Below are 19,779 nucleotides of genomic sequence, written 5' to 3'. Positions count from 1 at the left end.
AATATTGACCAGACCATCACTGTAATGAGAGTCACACCGTAGGTGTGAATTGAACAGGAGAAGTATCTAAGATGTAAACCCTCACAAATAAATTATAAACTTAATTAATAAAATGAGTTCTGAAACGTTAATTCCGATTTCTCTCCACAGATGCTGCCAGACCTGCTGAGCTTTTCCAACAACACTATTAGGTGTCAATGATGACTCACTTGAATCAGAAAGTTGTAGCTCAGTTTCCTGTATTGTAAGCACTAGGGTCCCATTCGCCTGTTAGCCCAATTCTCACTGTATCCCAATACCTGTCTGGAAATAAAAACCAAAAGAACTGCTGATGCTGGAAATCAGAAACAAAAACAAATTGTTGGAAAAGCTCAGCAGGTCTGGCAGCATCTGTGGAGAGAAATCAGAGTTAACATTTCAGGTCGAGTGACCCTTCTTTAGACCTCCTCCTTAGTAGTTTCTGATTTCCAGCATCTGTAGTTCTTTCGATTTTTTTTTAATATAAATAAGCACAGATTGGTTGGCATAGGAAGAACTTTGAAATTAAATATTTCCTCCAGATCTGGCCTTCTGGACAGAATATGTTCAGCCAGTTTCTATTGCACATGTCTAATGAAATTCCTTTCTGTACAGCTGGTATTGAGCTATTTAAAATACTAAATTTGTGCTGCCGAAGTACTTGCTCAAGTTGCTTTATTCTGAGTTTAGGAGTTTTGGAAAGGTTGTGTGCAGAAATGCTGTTTCCTCAAGCCAACAAATCCATGTTTTTCAGCTTTAGCAGACTGTATTTCTTGGTGCTAACTGGAAAGATCTTAAGTCCCTTCTCCTGAGAACTGACTTCCTTTGGGGAAAATCAATTGTTATGACTAAGTCCCCTTTCGTTCTACATGCAGATGCTGTTTATGTGCCATTATGGGTGAAGAAGGGGATGCTGCAATTTCCCACAGATACCAAAACCCCCGTAATTATGGTTGGACCGGGCACAGGAGTGGCGCCATTCCGAGCAGTAATCCAGGAACGTGTTGTGGAAGGAAAGAAAGGTCAGAGGTTGTTGGCTCAAACACATGTTTACTAAATGGACAATGTCATTAGTTCCCTCACAACCTGTTGAGATAGCCAGTATTCTTCTTTGGTGATCTGTCAGATCAAAGCAGGTACTTACCAAAGAGTTCCAAATTAATGAGAAGGAGAGAGGAAGACAGAGGCTGCAGGAGATAGAAGTAAAGTCAGTGAAATTCGTGTCTGGTTGTCTGCCTACTTACAGGAAAAGAAAAAAAAGGCATTTCTATAGCTACTTATACAATCTCAGAGTGTCCCAAAGCACCTCTCAGCCAGTGAAGTAATGTAGGGTTGTTGTAATGCAGGGCAGTGGCAGCCAATTTGTGGACAACAAAATCCCACAAATTTGAACGATCAGATAATCTGTTTTCAAACTGATGTTGCGTGTTAGTTGGGGATAATATTGAGTGGGCATCCAGGAAAACTCCCCAGCTGTTCTAGCCAGATAATCTTTCATGTCCACCTGAGAAAACAGATAGGGTTTCAGTTCATCATATTATCTAAGAGACCAGCCTCCAAGCAGTGCAGTGCTCCCTCAGTACTGCACTGGGCTGTCAGTTTCAATATTGTACTTGAGCCTGTGGAGTGAAACCCCAGCCTTCTGACTCTGACGAGATAGTGCTGACCAGTGCACTGTCTCTGCTAACACGATAGCCAGATCTAGGCGTGTCAGAAAGAACTGTTTTCTTGGTTTGCAGTGGACTCTATGTATCCAGGATGACTGCGTCTTCAGTCATGCTCAGTCACCGAGCTTATACGAAAAGTGAAGCTGCTTAGTGAGGCTAATAATTTGCTTTATTTCCCCAATCACAACACTCTTAGTTTCACATTCAACTATAGCCCTACAAATTAACACTGCAGTATGTCCTTGGATGCCAAGTCTCTCACTCATTGTATTGCAGCCTACAGCTCTCTGACTCTCACTGAATGCCCAGGCTAAGGCAACGCCTTAAAACAGATTAAGTAACAGAAAAAGCACGTGGGTACCTTCTGAGACATTACTAACCAATGTGATTTGTCCGAAACAATTGCACATCCCTCAATTAAACCACCTCTTACTTGCCTGTAACTGGCCAAACTCAGCATGGGGACTGCTTGGGAAGATTAGATCCCTGTCACATTTCAATATTGTTGATGTGAAGTTGTTGTGGTGGTGGTGGAGAGAGTGAGAGTGAGAGTGAAAATTACCACAGAATCCCACTTCATGACACAGTGCTTTCACCATTAGGTAATTACCTATTTTTTGGCTGCCGAGGGAAGTCCAAGGATTTCTTCTGCCGAGCAGAGTGGGAGGAGCTGAACCAGAAGGGCTTACTGACCCTAATCACAGCCTTCTCCCGGGACCAGGTAAGGTGTGCAACAGAAGCATGTGGGAGGGCTGAGGCTGTTGTGGAGATAGCAAAAAACAAAATCAGCTTTTATGTCTAAATTCCAACAATATCTTTGTTTCAGAAACCATCTGCTAGTGTTACCGTCCACTTCTTTGTCAGTACTGCTGTTTACTTTGAGATTTATTACTGAAATAAAATATGCTTTATTCACAAAAAAAATCTATAAGTACACACAAAATTGTTTTCAGTCTGTTTGGTACAATCCTATCAATGAGAAAAAAAAGAAACAAATGATACATTGGAAATTATATCCCCCACAGCTACCATGCAGTCGAAGATAACAAGGGCACTTATAATTCATACAGGAAGAAAATATTTACGTTTTGAGGCAATGAGGGATCCTGAGAACTGAATGGACCCCCGTCACACTTTGGTGTCAGACCTGAGACAGTGGTCTTTTCCCACTGCACCTTAGTGACAGCTGCCCAAACCTTTAGTACATCCCTCAGCACATAGTCCCAGACGAGTTTATGACATGTTTTAATACTTGTCAGCAGGGTTTGGTGATGAATCTAATGAATTTCCAAGATCTGTTTGAGTTTTGGCTGTTTAAGAAGCCCTCCTTTAGGTTACAGTTGCTGTGTTAGAACATAGAATAATACAGGGCAGAACAGGCCCTTCGGCCCTCGGTGTTGCACCAACCTGTGAACTGTACTCAGCTCATCCCACTACACTATCCCAAAATCATCCATGTGCTTATCTAAGAATTGTTTAAATCTCCCTATTGAGCTTAGTTGACTACATTAGCAGGTAGGGCATTCCACACCCTTACCACCCTCTGCGTAAAGAATTTGCCTCTGACATCTATCTTAAATCTATCACACCTCAATTTGTAGTTATGCCCCCTCATACACGCTGACATAAATTGGGCAAGATCTAACATTGGCCCTTAGACATCCCTAGGGAGTTTCACCCATCATCCCACTGAGGCTTCAAGGTGGGACCTGAACTGTGAGGCCCTGTGAAATGTACAAGACAGATTATATGGTCATCAGCACATTGTTATCCGCTGTTGGTGGAATGTTAGGGATATGAGTAAAATCTATAAAGCTGACATTACTAAAGCAGAAGGAAGCATGGCAGTTCCACAAACAGCAGTAAGATAAATGAGCACAGAAACAGTTGGTTTTGAGATAACTATCGGACACAGATAACACACCACTGCCCATATTCAAAATAATGGTTCTGAGATCTTTTAATTCCTCATAAGAACTCAGAAGGAGCTTTGGTTTCAGGTGTAATTTAAAAGGACGGTATCTCTGTCAGTGCAGTTCTGGCCTGGAATGTGACCTGAACTCTCAATCTCTTGACTCAGACAAGAACACAACCCAGCCAACCACAGCTGACAGTGAGAAGGAGCCAAAGAAACAAGCTAGATCGGACAATAACTGGAAGTCGCACTGATGATCTTACCTAGCATGGTGATGAAACACTTGCATGACAACCCATCAGCTCAGTGAGCTAACCTACAACCACAAATGAGAAACTTGACCCAACTTGCATGATTGTTCCTGTCTCACTGACATTGTAATCTTTCTCACCTCTTCCCTGATGTGTTTGCTTCATTTAAAATAACAGCCCTCTGTGTGTTTTCAATGTAGGAGGATAAGATCTATGTCCAACACCGGATAAAGGAGAATGGATCTCTGATATGGAAGCTTATTCAGAATGAACAGGCATATTTCTACATAGCGGGGTGAGTGGGTCAATGATGCTGACCATGGTGCTGGACTGCACCATCGCAAGTGAGTCAGTAATACTCATTGGTGAATGGATGAGGCAAGGGATAAAATTTGGGAATTTGTGGTAAATCAAAAAACATGTTAATATGGAAATGATGAGCAGACAGTGAGAGGAAGGGATAGAGAGTACAAATTTATAAGCGTGGAGCAATAAATCGAGGCTATAAAAATAATAAAAGTATCAAATTAAAGGCATTGCATTTGAATACACATCATTTTAATTAAATAGGCGATCTTCATCCCAACGTGTTGAAGGAATTGGCCCAGTGGGTAGTACATGCAAATAGGAATAAGGAGAAAGGAGTAATGGGAGCCTGTCAGAAACTTACAGCAATAATCATGGCTGTTTTAATCTAGATATGTGGTGAGGTAGTGACCTAGTGGTATTATCATTAGACTATTAATCCAGGCACCCAGGTAATATTCTGGGGACCCACCATTGTCACTACCCAAAGGTATGTCATGTCCCATTAGCAGGACAGACTCGGCAGAGGTGGCATCACAGGAGAGAGTTGCTTTGGAAGTCTTCAGTATTGACTCCAGACACATGTCTCATGGGTTCAGGTCAAGAGGGCAAGGAAACCTCCTGCTGATGACTATGTACCATCCTGCCTCAGCTGCAATCACACACATTGATTATGATTGGTCAGGTCATTACTCTGAGAAGTGCACCGCCTTACGTAGAGGTAGCTACATTCCAGTGATAAAGAATTCCTAGGGAAGGACCTATCTATGGTTAATTAAAAAATATTAAAAATAGTGTCAACCTTAAAGAGAAAGTATGATTATGTAAAAATGGGTGAAGGTCAGACGATTGGACAGAATACAATAAAAAAGCAAAGAATGATGAAAGAATTAATAGTGGATAAATTAGTGAATAAGAGTAAGCTGATTGGAGTTAATAAAATGAGCACTGGTTTGATAGAAAGTGAGCTAGAGAATTAATAACAGGAAATCAATAGATGTCGTTTGCATTGAACAGACATCTTGTTTTGGTCTTCACTAGTGAGGATACTGTAACATCCCAGAAATAGTTATTAATCAGGAAATGGAAGGGAAGGAGGAACTCAAAGTTTAATCACCAGGGAAGCAGTACCGAGCAAACTTTAGGCAATGTGGGCTGACAAATTCCTGAATCTTGTTAAACTACATCCTAGGGTCTAAAAACAAGGTATTAGTGAGATAATTGATATGTTGGTTTTAATTTTTCAATTAAAATTCCCTAGATTCAGAGGATTTTCTGTTAGATTAGCAATCCTTTTATTCAAAAAGGGAAGGTCACTAGGAAGGGAAGTACAGGCCAGTTAGCTTAATGTCTGTCAAGAGAGAATGTTTGAAACTATTACTAAATGCATAGAGCAGGACAATTAGAAAAGCTCAAGATAACTGGGCAGCATAAACAGAGTTTTCTGAAGGATAAACCATGTTTATCCAATCCATTAGAGTTCTTATGCTGCCCAAAAGGCATTTGATAAAGTACCGTGTCAAGGAATATTGCAGAAAATAAAATCCTCTGGTATAGAGGGTGGCAGAGAGAAGCATGGATACAAGATTGGCTTGTTACCAGGGAACACTGAGGAAGCACAAATGGGTAATTTACAGATTGTCAGGATGTAACCAGTGTGTGCTGCAGGGACCATTGAGTCATACAACATGGAAACAGACCCTTTAGTCCAACTTACCCAAGTTTCCCAAACTAAACTAGTTCCATTTGCTTGCATTTGACCTGTATCCCCCTCAACTTTTCCCATTCATGTACCTGTCCAAATGTCTTTTAAAAGTTGTAACTACCTGCGTCTAACGCTTCTCCTGGCAGTTCATTCCACTTACACAGAGCCCTCTGTATGAAAAAATTGCCCCTCAGGTTCCTTTTAAATCTTTCTCCTCTCACCTTGAAAATATGCCATCTAGTTTTGAACACCATCTAGTTTTTAGGGAAAATACTTTTGCTGTTCACCTTATCTATGCCATGCCCCCTGTAGTTTTATAAACATTGATAAATCACCCCTCAACTTTGTATGCTTCAGTCAAAAAAATTCCCAGCCCTTTCAGTTCTGGGAAAAAGTCTCTGGTTATCCACTGTATCTATGCCTGTCGTCATCTTGTACACCTTTATCAAGTCACCTCTCATCCTTTATTATTCCAATGAGAAAAGATCCATCAACCTATTAATGGACAGAACGGTGGCTCAGTGGTTAGCACTGCTGCCTCTCAATGCCAGGGACCCAGGTTTGATTCCAACCTCACGTGACTGTCTCCTTATAACTCGAACCCTCCACTTGCAGCAAAATATTTTCTGAACCTTTTCCAATTTAGTAATATCCATCCGATAGCCGGGTGACCAGAACTAGACGCAGTACTCCAAAAGTGACCTCACCAATGTACTAAACAACTGCAACATGATGTCCCAACTCCTATCATCAGTAGTCTGAGCAATGAAGGCAAGCATGCTAAATGCCACCTTAACCACCCTGTTTTCCTGTGATGCAACTTTCAAAGAACTATATAACCTGAACCCTTGGATCTGTCTGTTTGACAACTCTATCCAGGGCCCTACCGTTAACTAACCTTGGTGTAGAACATAGAGCACAGAAGAGTCCAACACAGTGCAGACCCTTCGGCCCTCTGTTGTGCTGACCTGTCATTCTGCTCCAAGATCAAACTAGCCTACATTGTACCATAATCCACATGCCTATCCGAGAGTTGCTTAAATGTCCCTAATGTACCCGACTGTACTCCCATCGCTGGCAGTGCATTCCACGCACCCACCACACTCTGTGTAAAGAACCTACCTCTGACATCTCCCCTAAACCATCTTCCAATCACTTAAAATTATGCCCCCTTGTGATAGCCCTTTCAGTTCTGGGAAAAAGTCTCTGGTTATCCACTGTATCTCTGCCTCTCATCATCTTGTACACCTTTATCAAATCACCTCTCATCATTTATTATTCCAATGAGAAAAGCCCCATCAACCTATTAATGGACAGAACGGTAGCTTAGTGGTTAGCACTGCTGCCGCTCAATGCCAGGGACCCAGGTTCGATTCCAACCTCAAGTGACTGTCTGTGTGGAGTTTGCACACTCTCCTCCGGGTGCTCTGGTTTCTACAATCCAAATACAGGTGAATTGGCCATGCTAAATTGCCCATAGTGTTAGGTGCATTAGTCAGGGGTAAATGTAGGGGAATGGGTCTGGGTGGGTTACTCTTCGGAGGGTCGGTGTGGACTTGTTGGGCCGAAGGGCTTGTTTTCACATTGTGGGGAATCTAATCTAGTCTAATCAAATCTTTCTTCATAAGAAATGCTCTACAGTCCAGGTAGCATCCTGGTAAATCTCCTCTGCACCATCCCCTGAAGCTTCCACATCCTTCCTATAATGGAGCGACCAGAACAGAACACAATATTCCAAGTGTGGGCTAACCAGGGCTTTATAGAGCTACAGCATAACCTCATGGCACTGAAACTCCCCCTGCTAATGAAAGCCATCACACCATACACTGCCTTAACAATCCTATTAACATGGGTGACCACTTTGAGGGATCTATGGACATGGACCCCAAGATCCCTCTGTTCCTCCACACGGCCAAGATTCCTGCCTTTAAACCAGTATTCCGCATTCACATTCGACTTTCCAAAATGAATCACTTCACACTTTTCCAGCTGAAATCTATCTGCCACCTCAGCCCAGCTCTGCATCCTGTCAATGTCCCGTTGGAACTTACAACAGCCCTCCACACTATCCACAGCTCCTCCAACGTTCGTGTCATCAGCAAACTTACTAACCCACCCTTCCACTTCCTCAATCCAAGTCATTCATAAAAATTATAAAGATGACAAATCCTTGCGGAAAACCACTGGTCACCGAGCATTAGACTGAATACTTTCCATCTACTCCACCCTCTGTCTTCTATTGGCCAGCCAATTCTGTATCCAAACAGCCATATTTCCCTGTATCCCATGCCTCCTTATTTGCTGAATGAGTCTATCGTGGGGAACTTTCTTAAACCCGTGTACCCCACATCCACTGCTCTCCCTTCATCAATGTGTTTTGTCACATCCTCAAAGAATTCAGTAAGGCTTGTGAGGTATGACGTGCCCCTCAAAGTCATGCTGACTATCTCTAATCAAGCTATGCTTTTCCAAATAATCACAAATCCTGTTCCTCAGAATTCTCTCCAGTAATTATCCCACCACAGACGTAATGCTTGAGGGGCTGAATGGACTACTTCTAATGTTTGTATTCATGTTTGTATCTCTTCTTATTGGTCTCCTTATTTAATAAATGCAGTGGGAGCAGTTGAAAGTCGGTTTACTTAAATAGTACCTGAAATGGGCAGGTTGTTTTCTGAGGAAAGTTTGGACAGGCCACGCTTGGATCCACTGGAGTTTAGAAGTGTAAGACGTGACTTGCTTCTGTGGGAGAATTTAAAAATAAGAGGTTGCCCATTTATGACACAGATGGGGGGAAAAACATCTCTCAATCTCCTTCTTTTTCAGAAGACCTAATTTCGAGGTCCTTGAATGTCTTTTAGATCAATTCTTGATTAGGAATGGGGCAGTGAAAGGTTATCGGAGATGGGTGGGAATGTGGAGTAATTGGATCAGTCGTGATCTTATTGAATGATGGTGTAGGCTTGAGAAGCTGTAATAATATGCTCATAATTCAGGTTCAGTGATTGCTAGTTATGTCCTAGCTAGGTCTACGTTCCTAGCACCGATCCCTCAGTTTATGTCCCAAGCTTATGACTCAGATTTATGTTTTTGTTTCGGTGTTTTACTCTGTCACTGATGTTTACCCCTTTGGACACAACTCCTGCCACAGCAGCAAGTAGGGGGCAGTCTGGGTCACAAACAAAACCAGAAATTGCTGGAATAACTCAGCAGGTCTGGCAGCATCTGTGGGGAGAAAAAAGCAGAGGTAATGTTTCAGGTCCAGTGACCCTTCTTCATAACAGGTGATCTGGGTCTCCTGGCATTTGTCACAATGGGCCAGATTTAAAGCTTCATACTTGATGCTCTAAAAAATATCAGTCACAAAGGAATTCATGATCCTTTTGACCTTCAAGCAGATGCTGATGTTGGGATGAACCTGGCTCGTCGTCATGTCCAGATTATAAAGTATTCATAATGCAAACAGGCCATTCTGCCCAAAAGGTTCGTGTCGATGCTTACACATTACACAAGCACACTCCCATTGTACTCTTCTAGAAGTCTTTTTATTTGTTCTTGAGATGAGAGCATTGGTGACTGGGCCAGCATTTATTATCCTTTGAGGTGGTGGTAGTGAGCTTCCATTGTGAACCACTGCAGTCTATGTGGTGTAAATATAACCCAGCGAGCTGTTGGGGAAGGAGTTCCAGGATTTTGACCCAGCAGCCCTGAAGGAACAGGAATATATTTCCAAGTCAGGATGGTGAGAGGCTTTGAGGAGAACTTGCAGGTGGTGTTCCCATGGATCTGCTGTCTTTATCCTTGAGGTATAGAGGTCACCTGTTTGGATGGTTTGGCCAAAGGTGCCTTGGCAATGTGCCACGGTGCATCATGTACACTAATGCACTGCTGCAATTGTGTGTTAATGGTAAATGTTGAAGGTGGTAGATAGGGTGCCAGTCAAACAAACTGTTCTGTCCTATGTGGTGTTGAGCCTCTTAAGTATTGTTGAATTCATCCAGGCAAATGAAGAATATTCCATTACACTTCTAAGTCACTTGCCATTTAATTCCCAGTCACAGATCAGGTTTAATAGCCACAGTATTTACACTATTGGTTTAGTTCTGTTTCAGATAACTCCTGGATATTAATCATTGAGTATTCAGTGATGGTGATGGATAGATTCTCTCTTGTATGACACAAATGTTACTTGCTACTTAACAGCCGAAGAAGCCTGAAAATTGAACAGGTTTTGTTTCATGAGGGCACAACTGCTTCAGCATCTAAGGGATTCCTTTACTAGCGCACTGTTTTCCTTCCATCACACATCTTTCTTTTGAGATTCTAAACGCCTCTCCACCGTTTCCTTTGGTATTGAATTCCACATTCTAACCACTCTCTTGGTATAGATTTTTTTTTCCTGATTTTTCTGATTATATTTATTAAAAGCTTGTTGTGTAAGGTATTTCTGCTCCCCTGTGACTCTCTAACCAATCCATGCTTGTCCTATTTTCTGTTTCCCACAGAAACGCTAAGATGATGCCAACACAGGTCACAGATTCCCTAAAGTCTATTTTCCAGTCAGAAGGTGGCCTCTCAGAACCTGAGTCTGAGCAGCTTCTCGTGGAACTGGAACGATGTGGCCGATTCCAGACGGAGACCTGGTCCTGACCATCTCAGGAAGTAGCGGGTGAAACCAGCAATGTGCCACTTAGACCAAGCTTGGAGTCCAAGCAACACATTCTGTCCTCCTGAAATAAGGAGACAGTAAGTGCAGTCCGATTGCATCGATTGTAACTCTGAGTTGGTTCCCAAACCAACCACCAACCCCTCTCCACCCCCACCCCCCGCCCCCCATTCTCTCTATCACTAAGGAACTGAAAAGAAAGTGATTGTATTGTGTTGTAATTTATCATTCACAAGATTGTTTCAGTAATCACTGATTACTCACTCAACTATAAGGATTCTGAAGGTTCCAAATAAAATGGAGATATATACCACTGAACTGGAAATTGAATAACCTTGTATGTAATATTAATGCTGATCGTGATGGTAAACTTGAAGGCCACATCTTCAAGAAGCTCCTCCATGTTTCTGCTAATGGAACGCCAGATGTTCAGGGAAAGCTTCCAAATGGACTGTGGTTTAGCTGTGATATTTGTCCCTACACAGCTTCCATAATGGAGGCTGGAGATGCAGAGCAATGAAAAGCTGGAGCTGTGAACCTTGTGTTTGTTCCTGGAAGTGCACACTCCTTATTTCAGGCTATCCTCACCCCACCCTCAACCAAAGTCAAACATTGCTCACTTTCTCCAAGCAGCTACAACAGTGACACACTGTTCCAGAGCCGGCAAGCTGCTCTACCCCAGCTGAACTGTCTTCAGTGTAAAATCCCTGTATTGGAGAAGGGAAAAGACTAAGCAACTGGAGAATATCACCATCCCGAGGTGACTGGCTCAAAGACAGCCTGGACGCTGAGCTGGAGACTAGGTTAATGGCTGCTCTTAGAGATCAGAAGACCATGATAACTGAATACTGGATCAATACAATACAATAGAAAGCAAGAATAAGTTAGCCAGTAATGACACACCAGCAAATAGGGCGATGAAGATACAATTGAACCTAAAGAAAGGGATACACACTAGGTACATAGACACTAAAGACATTGATAACTAAAGGGAATATGAAAAGATTAGGCAGTAAGTCCAAAAGAAAGCCAGGAAGAAACTACAAAATTAAATTAATGAGGAATATAAAAAGAAAAACTAAGATATTCTAAAAAGACACCGAATAACAAGTAAAATCACGATGAGGATATAGGACACACATGAGAAACTCTTAAATAATGATAAAATAGCAGGAAGAATTAATTATGGATGTTACAGTCATAGGGTCATACAGTGTGGAAACAAACTCTTCAGTCCAACAAATTCACACCAATAATGTTCCCAAGCCAAACTAGTCCTACTTGCCTGTATTTGGTCCATATCCCTCCAAACCTTTCCTATTCATTTACTTATCCAAATGTCTTTTAAATATTGTAACTATATTTGCAGCTACCATTTCCTGTAGCAGTTCACAGACAAAATTATTTTGTGTAAAAAAAATTGCCTCTCGTGTCCTTTTCACAGCTTTCTCCTCTCATCTTAAAAATACGTCCCCTAATTTTGAAATCCCCCCACTGCACAGAAAAGACCCTTGCTATTCACCTTATCTATGCCCCTCATGAATTTATAAACCTCAATAAGGCCATCCCTCAATCTACAATGCTCCAGTGATGAAGGTCCCAGCCTATCCAGCCTCTCCTTATAACTCAAACCCCTGATAACAAATAATGACATTTGATGTTTACAGAGTTGACAGGCATGACATTAGAATTTTAAAAATGTAAAATAATCCAAAGGGAAAAATCAACAAACAATGGAAAACCAATGGAGCACAGAATGTGAGTATTGCCATAAGAAAAGAAACATGCTGTCAAAAGCTTTTTGTGTTGCATTCAGGAGAGATGGAGGAATACCTAATCTCAAAGTGAACAACAAGTTATACTGTATGAGAAGAGGATACTTGTGAAATGATTGGTACCTGGACTCTGGTTGGCTGAGGTGTTGCCATGGAGAATGCAGTTGTTAAATTGGGGATATTGTTGACCCCAGGGTTTCATAAAGGGATTAGATTAGATTAGATTTACAGTGTGGAAACAGGCCCTTCGGCCCAACAAGTCCACACCGACCCGCCGAAGCGCAACCCACCCATACCCCTTACCTAACACTACGGGGAATTTAGCATGGCCAATTCACCTGACCCGCACATCTTTGGACTGTGGGAGGAAACCGGAGCACCCGGAGGAAACCCACGCAGACACGGGGAGAATGTGCAAACTCCACACAGTCAGTCGCCTGAGGCGGGAATTGAACCCAGGTCCCTGGCGCTGTGAGGCAGCAGTGCTAACCACTGTGCCACCGTGCTGCCCTAAATTCAAAACAGGCAAGTTGATTCTGATTGGTTGAGGCCCTCGGGAAATGTAAAAGGACACAGTTGCCTCTCAGGCTTTTGTTCAATTGAATGCCTGAACTTGTTATTTTTGTTTGCAGAGGAGAGGACAGTGTGGTTGAATAAATATGGTAGCTAATATGTGGAATTGAGTTGTTCTGTGAACCAAAACTGATTATCCTAATTTGGCTGTTGGTGTAATTCTGAGTGCATTTGGGATTGTTGGGTAAGTGATGTTCAGACATGGAATCACACCTGATGAAAGACTCCATGTTCTTAGATTTGGAAGCATAAATTGATTGAGTACAATCCGTTGCAAATCGACTTTGTGTTGGATGTGAGCCATTAGTCACTGGGGCTTGTGGCCTATATACCTGGCATCACACTGCCACTGAAATGCATATGCCATATTACTCATTGTGATTCCATGAGTTGACTACTGGACATTCTTGATGCAATTCCTTTAATTTTTGTGAATCACTATAAGCTGTGAACAAATTGAATAAATGATTTTTCATACATTCACTGCTTTACTGTGTTTTAATTCAACAACAGGAGTTGGGAGGTCGTTGGTAAGGCTCCTGTTGGAATATTGCGTGCAATTCTGGTCTCCTTCCTATTGGAAAGATGTTGTGAAACATGAAAGGGTTCAGAAAAGATTTACGAGGATGTTGCCAGGGTTGGAGGATCTGAGCTACAGGGAGAGGCTGAACAGGCTGGGGCTATTTTCCCTGGAGTGTCGGAGGCAGAGGGGTGACCTTATAGAGGTTTACAAAATTATGAGAGGCATGGATAGGATAAATAGACAAAGTCTTTTCCTTGGGGTCGGGGAGTCCAGAACTAGAGGGCATAGGTTTAGGGTGAGAGGGGAAAGATATAAAAGAGACCTAAGGGGCAACTTTTTCACGCAGAGGGTGGTACGTGTATGGAGTGAGCTGCCAGAGGGTTGGTGGAGGCTGGTACAATTGCAACATTTAAGAGTCATTTGGATGGGTATATGAATAGGAAGGGTTTGGAGGGATATGGGCCAGGTGCTGGCAGGTGGGACTAGATTGGGTTGGGATATCTGGTCAGCATAGACGAGTTGGACCAAAGGGTCTGTTTCCATGCTGTACATCTCTATGACTCTATTTGAATCTAGTGTTTTTGACACTGACTACATTTATAGGCATGTTATGTTACAGAAAGGTCTGCTTAACCAAAGTTTGGAGACAGTTCCATGGGATTCAATTTGAGATGTTATTGTATTCAAAATTGAGGAATCTCGATGAGGTAGATTGGCAGAAACTGCCTTGGTGGAAGTATTGAGAATCAAAGGATGTTGATTTAAGTGAATTGGAAAAAGAACCCGAGACAAGAGGGGGGAGAACATTTTACACAGTGAATGGTTTGGAATACAGTACCAGAGATTGTGAGGGAGACAGGTTCAACCGACTCTTTCAAGAAAATTGAATGTCTGAAGATAAAGGTTTGTAAGGCTGTGGGGAAATGCTGGGGGAGTGGGACTAGCTCAGTTGCTCTTGTGGAGATCTGATGAGGACAGAACAGGCTAACTGGCTTTGTGTTTGGAAACTATTCTATTACTCAACAGAAGTAGAAGTAGTCCCAGAGAAATGGCAGATAATTAATATGTTTCTATATACACATATAAAATGTGATAGAAAAGTTGAACTATCGCCTGGTTAATCAGTGTAGGAAAAGCAGTTCCCAAGTTATACAGGTTTACAAAATTATGAGGGGCATGGATAGGATAATTATACAAAGTCTTTTCCTTGGGGTCGGGGAGTCCAGGACTAGAGGGTGTAGGTGGGGAAAGATATAAAAGAGACCTAAGGGGCAACACTTTCATGCAGAGGGTGATACGTGTATGGAATGAGCTGCCAGAGGATGTGGTGGAGGCTGGTACAATTGCAAAATTTAAGAGGCATTTGGATGGGTATATGAATAGGAAGGGTTTGGAGGGATATGGGCCGGGTGCTGACAGGCGGGACTAGATTGGGTTGGGATATCTGGTCGGCATGGACAGGTGGGACCGAAGGGTCTGTTTCCATGCTGTACATCTCTATGACTCTATGACATTGAGGAAGCGAGCACACTACTGGCAGATACTGACACTTACCAACAGATGGCGACAGACCCAACACCACAACTGGAAAACCGCATCACAGTTACCCTCAGAAGTCTATACAAGACAGGAGAAATCAAAAGACAGATTTCCAAACAATGTAGCCAGAGGGATTCAATGGACCCCACTTCTACGCACTCCCCAAGGTACATAAACCAAGGGCCCCCCTCAGATGCAGAGTTTCACACCCAGGAACACTGACAAACAGGCTAGCTAAAGAAATACACTTAAGATGGAAATCAGGAGGGCAAAAAGGGGATACGAGATCGCTTTGGCAAATAGGGTTAAGGAGAATCCAAAGGGATTTTATAAGTACATTAAGGACCAAAGGTTATCTAGGGAGAGTCAAAGATCAGCAAGGCACCCTAATTGTGAAGCCGCAGGAGATGGGGGAGATTCTAAACGTGTATTTTAATCAGTATTTACTGTGGAAAAGGACATGGAAGATACAAAATGTGGGGAAATAGATGGTGATATCTTGAAAATTGTCCATATTACAGAGGAGGAAGTGCTGGTTGTCTTGAAATGCATAAAAGTGGATAAATTCCCAGGACCTGATCAGCTGTACCCTAGAACTCTGTGGGAAGCTGGGGAAGTAATTGCTGGTGCCCTTACTGAGATATTTGAATCATTGATAGTCACAGGTGAGGTGCCAGAAGACTGGAGGTTGGCTAACGTGCTGGTGGAGAAGTGGTAAGGAAAAGCCAAGGAACTATAGACCAGTGAGCCTGACATTGGTGGTGGACAAGTTGTGTGAGGGAATCCTGAGGGACAGGATGTACATGTATTTGGAAAGGCAAAGACTGATTAGGGATAGTCAGCATAGCTTTGTGTATGAGAAATCATGTCTCACTAGCGTAATTGGGTTGTTTGATGAAGTAACAAAAAGGATTGACGAGGGTGTTAAAGTACAGATTTGAGACGGCCCAGGGAATCCCTTATGGATTCAGACCTGTAAACCTCGGTTTTGGTTCGTCCCAGAGATCGTACTCTTTGGAAGTCTGGAATAAAAACCCTTTAACAGACATATTAGTTTACTTTTAGTCATCCCCTTTAATTACCAATAGCATCACTGTTACAACATAACACTGATGCCTATAAGCTAAACTAACGAGGCTCTAATAACCCAGGAGAGTAGAGTATCAGCTCTTCAAGTGCCCCAGCACACTACTCCAGTGTACTGATACAAAGTGGCTTCCTTTATACAAAAGTTTAAAGAAACTTTGCATGTTCTTAATTAGACAGATAACAGTGAAAGACAATAATTTGTAAGAAAGAAAAGTTAACTGACAGGTCTGTGTATGCTTGACTAATCACTGCTACAGGCCCTAAGCTATTCATCAGGTGGGAAAAACATAACCAGCCAAGTTAGGTGCCTGCTAGCGAGATAAACCCCTATCATAAAGAGGTACTAGTCTGAGCTAATTGGAGAGTTCATAAGGTAACCTTACACAGCTCACATGTCAGATACAATTGTTTTACAAAATGGCTTCTTAGCAAGGAGGGCAAACTTTTGATCATAAAATGGCTTCCTGACACATTGTGCCAGAATCTCTTCAATCTCTTAGAATAATTTCTATGCTCGGAGCAGACTCCTGCTTTTTAGGCTCTGAATCATTCTGTACCCGAGGCTGAGATGTTACCAAAAGGTTGCATATAAACTAACTCATTAGTCTTTGAAAAGAAAGCATGTTTAATTCAGGGTTGTGATTCAAATTCAAATAAGACATAAGATCTGATTAGTTAGAATTGACAGTGGGGCAGTCTGTAAGGTCTGCAAGAACAACAAGTAAGTTAAAGCTTCACTAATATTATCTTTTACAGAGTTTGTATTTACTAACTGGTAATGGCTACTCAATATCATCATAAAGTCCCAAAATGCAATTAAATTCAATCCATAGCAGATAAGCACTAAGTTAATTTTCTACTGGCTCCAACAGCCTCAGCACTAAGATGGTCTCTCTCTCTCTCTCTAGTGTCCTTTTGAACTCTCAAGTCAGGCTCTTGTAACAGCAAAGATTTTTTTTCCTCTCTGTGTCTGCCCCACTTGCAAGGGGTAATAAGAATCCATTATAATTGACAGCATCTGACTGCCAATTACCAAGCTTTTGACAAACACCATCTAGCTATCAAGAGGCATGACTAGCTATCACTTGTATCCAGACACATGGACAATGAAGGTTTCCAATTTGACTGGGACAACGTATCCACCCTTGGACAAGCCAAACAGAGACATGCATGGAAATTCCTGGAAACCTATCACTCAACGTGGAACTCCTTTAAGAAACATATAAAGTAGGATCCCATATACTAATCACTAAAAAAGAGAACCAGCAACAAAATTGGAAATGACACTATCAATCTCAGCAGACCCAGACACACAAATAATAAGCGGGACAGAATACCAATGCTTCACCAGAGACGCACTGATGATGTTACCTAGAGTGGTGATGAAACATCTGCAAATAAACTTACCAGCTCAGCAAGTAAGGCAACAACCTCATTGATGGTGGATCTTCATAAAATCTGATAGGTAGTTAACTGGCCATCATAGTAACTGGGAAATATATTTTTATTTTATGTGGTGACCCATGGACTGGAGCAATAGTGCACTCCTTCATCCATGGTTGTAATAGGGCTCCCTGTCATCAATCACTTCTCACACTACATCGAACAAACTAGCAGGAAACTTTCCACCAGGATACATGAACACCAATTGGCCACCAAAAGATACAACCCACTCTCACTAGTTTCCATACGTACAGACAAGGAAGGACACAACTTTGACTGGGACAACACACACATCCTAGGACAGGTGAAACAAAGACACGCACAAGAATTCTTAGAGGCATGGCATTCTAACCAGAACTCCATCAATAAATACATTGACATGTCCCTTAGGAAGAAAACGGCAATGACATCACCCACCTTAAGAAACCAAGACTTATAAATAGGGAGGTGGGACAGCAGACACTGTCACTGATCATGTTATCATGGTGACGAAACATCTGAAACAAACCTTCCAGCTCAGCGAGCTAACTTACAAACTTATCATCAACCTGAGCTACAAATCTTTTCCAAAATCGCTAACTTCTCACAGTCTCCCTGCCACCACACTCACCTTATGGTACCCACATCCCCCCCACCACCAACACTCCTGCATCCAGCAGGCTAATATCTCCCTCAGCAAATGAGTGAATTCCCATCGTGGCCATCTTGGGAAGGTCACGTGGGATCAGACATCTGGGAATGCGAGGAGGCGGGAAATGGAGTCAGAGCAACAGCCAATTAGAAGACAATTTCACTTGAATGATGGTATGATGTTTTGTATGGTATAAAAGACTGGGTCAGGGACAGATATACGTCTTTTGTCTTTGTGAACTGACTTACTTAGTAGTTTGTCAGGGACAGAAAGGTTAAGACCCAGAGCTCTGTATACTTTATCCACTTATTGTTAGAATAAAACTAAAAGTGTAAGATTAAATATCTTTTCCTATTGCTTTATTTAAAGAGCACGCAGGACTTGGCTCACACATAAAAGAAAATAAGTTTGTAGATCGAGCCTAAAGTCCTTCATGCCCCTCAACCTCCCACCAACCATATCCACACTACTTATCTCTGCCCTCCAGATACCCCAGTACTGTTGTTGTCTTCCTGCTCCCCCTGCCACTCACACTTCCTCAGGAGCTCAGCATCCTTCCCCTTTCCACCTCATCTGGGCTTTAGCCCTGCTCATTGCTTCTCCAATCACAGATCACTACCTTCCTGTGTTTGATGCTGATTGGCTCAATAGTACAAGACACAGGAGAAACTCTGTCTGAACTTAGAAGAGCAGTTCATAACCATTTTCTCTGATTGGTCAGGGAGGACGAACAAAGCAAGGGAGTACACATTGAATGATGGGACCCTAGGAAGTACAGGGGGATCACAAGGACTTTGGCGTTCATGTCTACAGATCCTTGAAGGAAGGGCATAAAAAGTGGTTAAAAGGGCAAATGGGATACTTGACTCTGTTAGTCAAGATATTGAGTACAAGAGCAAGTACATTATGACACATTTGTATTATAACATTAGTCAGACCACAGATGGAGTGCTGTGTACAGTTCCGGTTACCACACTGCAGGAACAATGTGTTTACACTAGAGGGGATGTAGAGGAGATTCATCAGGATATTGCCTCACTGGAGTAATTCAGCAATGGAGTAAATCTTGTTAGATTGGGATTGTTTTCCTTACAGCAGAAAAGATTGACAAGTGATCTGATTGTGATGGACAAAATTATGAGATGTTGAGGTGCCTGTGTTGATCATAGTTAAAAATCATACGACACCAGGTTATAGTCCAACAGGTTTATTTGGAAGTACTGTACAAGGTAGCTGTTGAAGGAGCAGCACTGCGAAAGCTAGTGTGCTTCCAAATAAACGTGTTGGACTATAACCTGGTGTCGTGTGATTTATAATGAAATTCTGAGAGGCATAGATAGGAAGAAACTTCCCCACTTTGTACAGGGATTAGTAAACAGGGTCAGAGTTTTAAGGTAACCAGCAGCAGGATGAGAGAGGATTTGTTTCACCCAGATGATGGTGGCCATTGTCTGAAAGTGGCAACCACCTGATGAAGGAGCAGCGCTCTGAAAGCTAGTGCTTCCAATTAAACCTGTTGGATTATAACCTGGTGTTGTGTGATTTTTAACTTTGTCTAAAAGTATAGTACAGTCAATAACCATCAGGACATTTGAAATTTCATTTTAGATTTAACTCCATGGCTCCACCCCTCCTGGGGCCTCACGTTATCTGATTGGTTGGGCTCCTGACCAGCCGG

At 42.2% G+C, this 19,779-nt stretch overlaps 1 protein-coding gene across 1 annotated transcript in view; it reads left to right on the top strand.

Moving 5' to 3' along the window:
- ndor1 (NADPH dependent diflavin oxidoreductase 1) overlaps positions 1 to 13,320 on the top strand; it is a 59,701-nt gene extending 46,381 nt beyond the window's left edge. The window contains exons 13-16 of the mRNA XM_060841258.1: positions 894 to 1,040; positions 2,288 to 2,406; positions 4,052 to 4,146; positions 10,368 to 13,320. Coding sequence (XP_060697241.1) covers positions 894 to 1,040; positions 2,288 to 2,406; positions 4,052 to 4,146; positions 10,368 to 10,512 — 506 coding nt within the window. The 3' untranslated portion in view covers positions 10,513 to 13,320. The remainder of the gene's footprint in view (positions 1 to 893; positions 1,041 to 2,287; positions 2,407 to 4,051; positions 4,147 to 10,367) is intronic.
- The last annotated feature ends 6,459 nt before the right edge of the window (positions 13,321 to 19,779 follow it).

This window comes from Hemiscyllium ocellatum, chromosome 21, assembly GCF_020745735.1.
Source record: "Hemiscyllium ocellatum isolate sHemOce1 chromosome 21, sHemOce1.pat.X.cur, whole genome shotgun sequence".
Classification (NCBI taxonomy): Eukaryota; Metazoa; Chordata; class Chondrichthyes; order Orectolobiformes; family Hemiscylliidae; genus Hemiscyllium; species Hemiscyllium ocellatum.
This window is presented reverse-complemented; position numbering and strand designations above follow the sequence as displayed.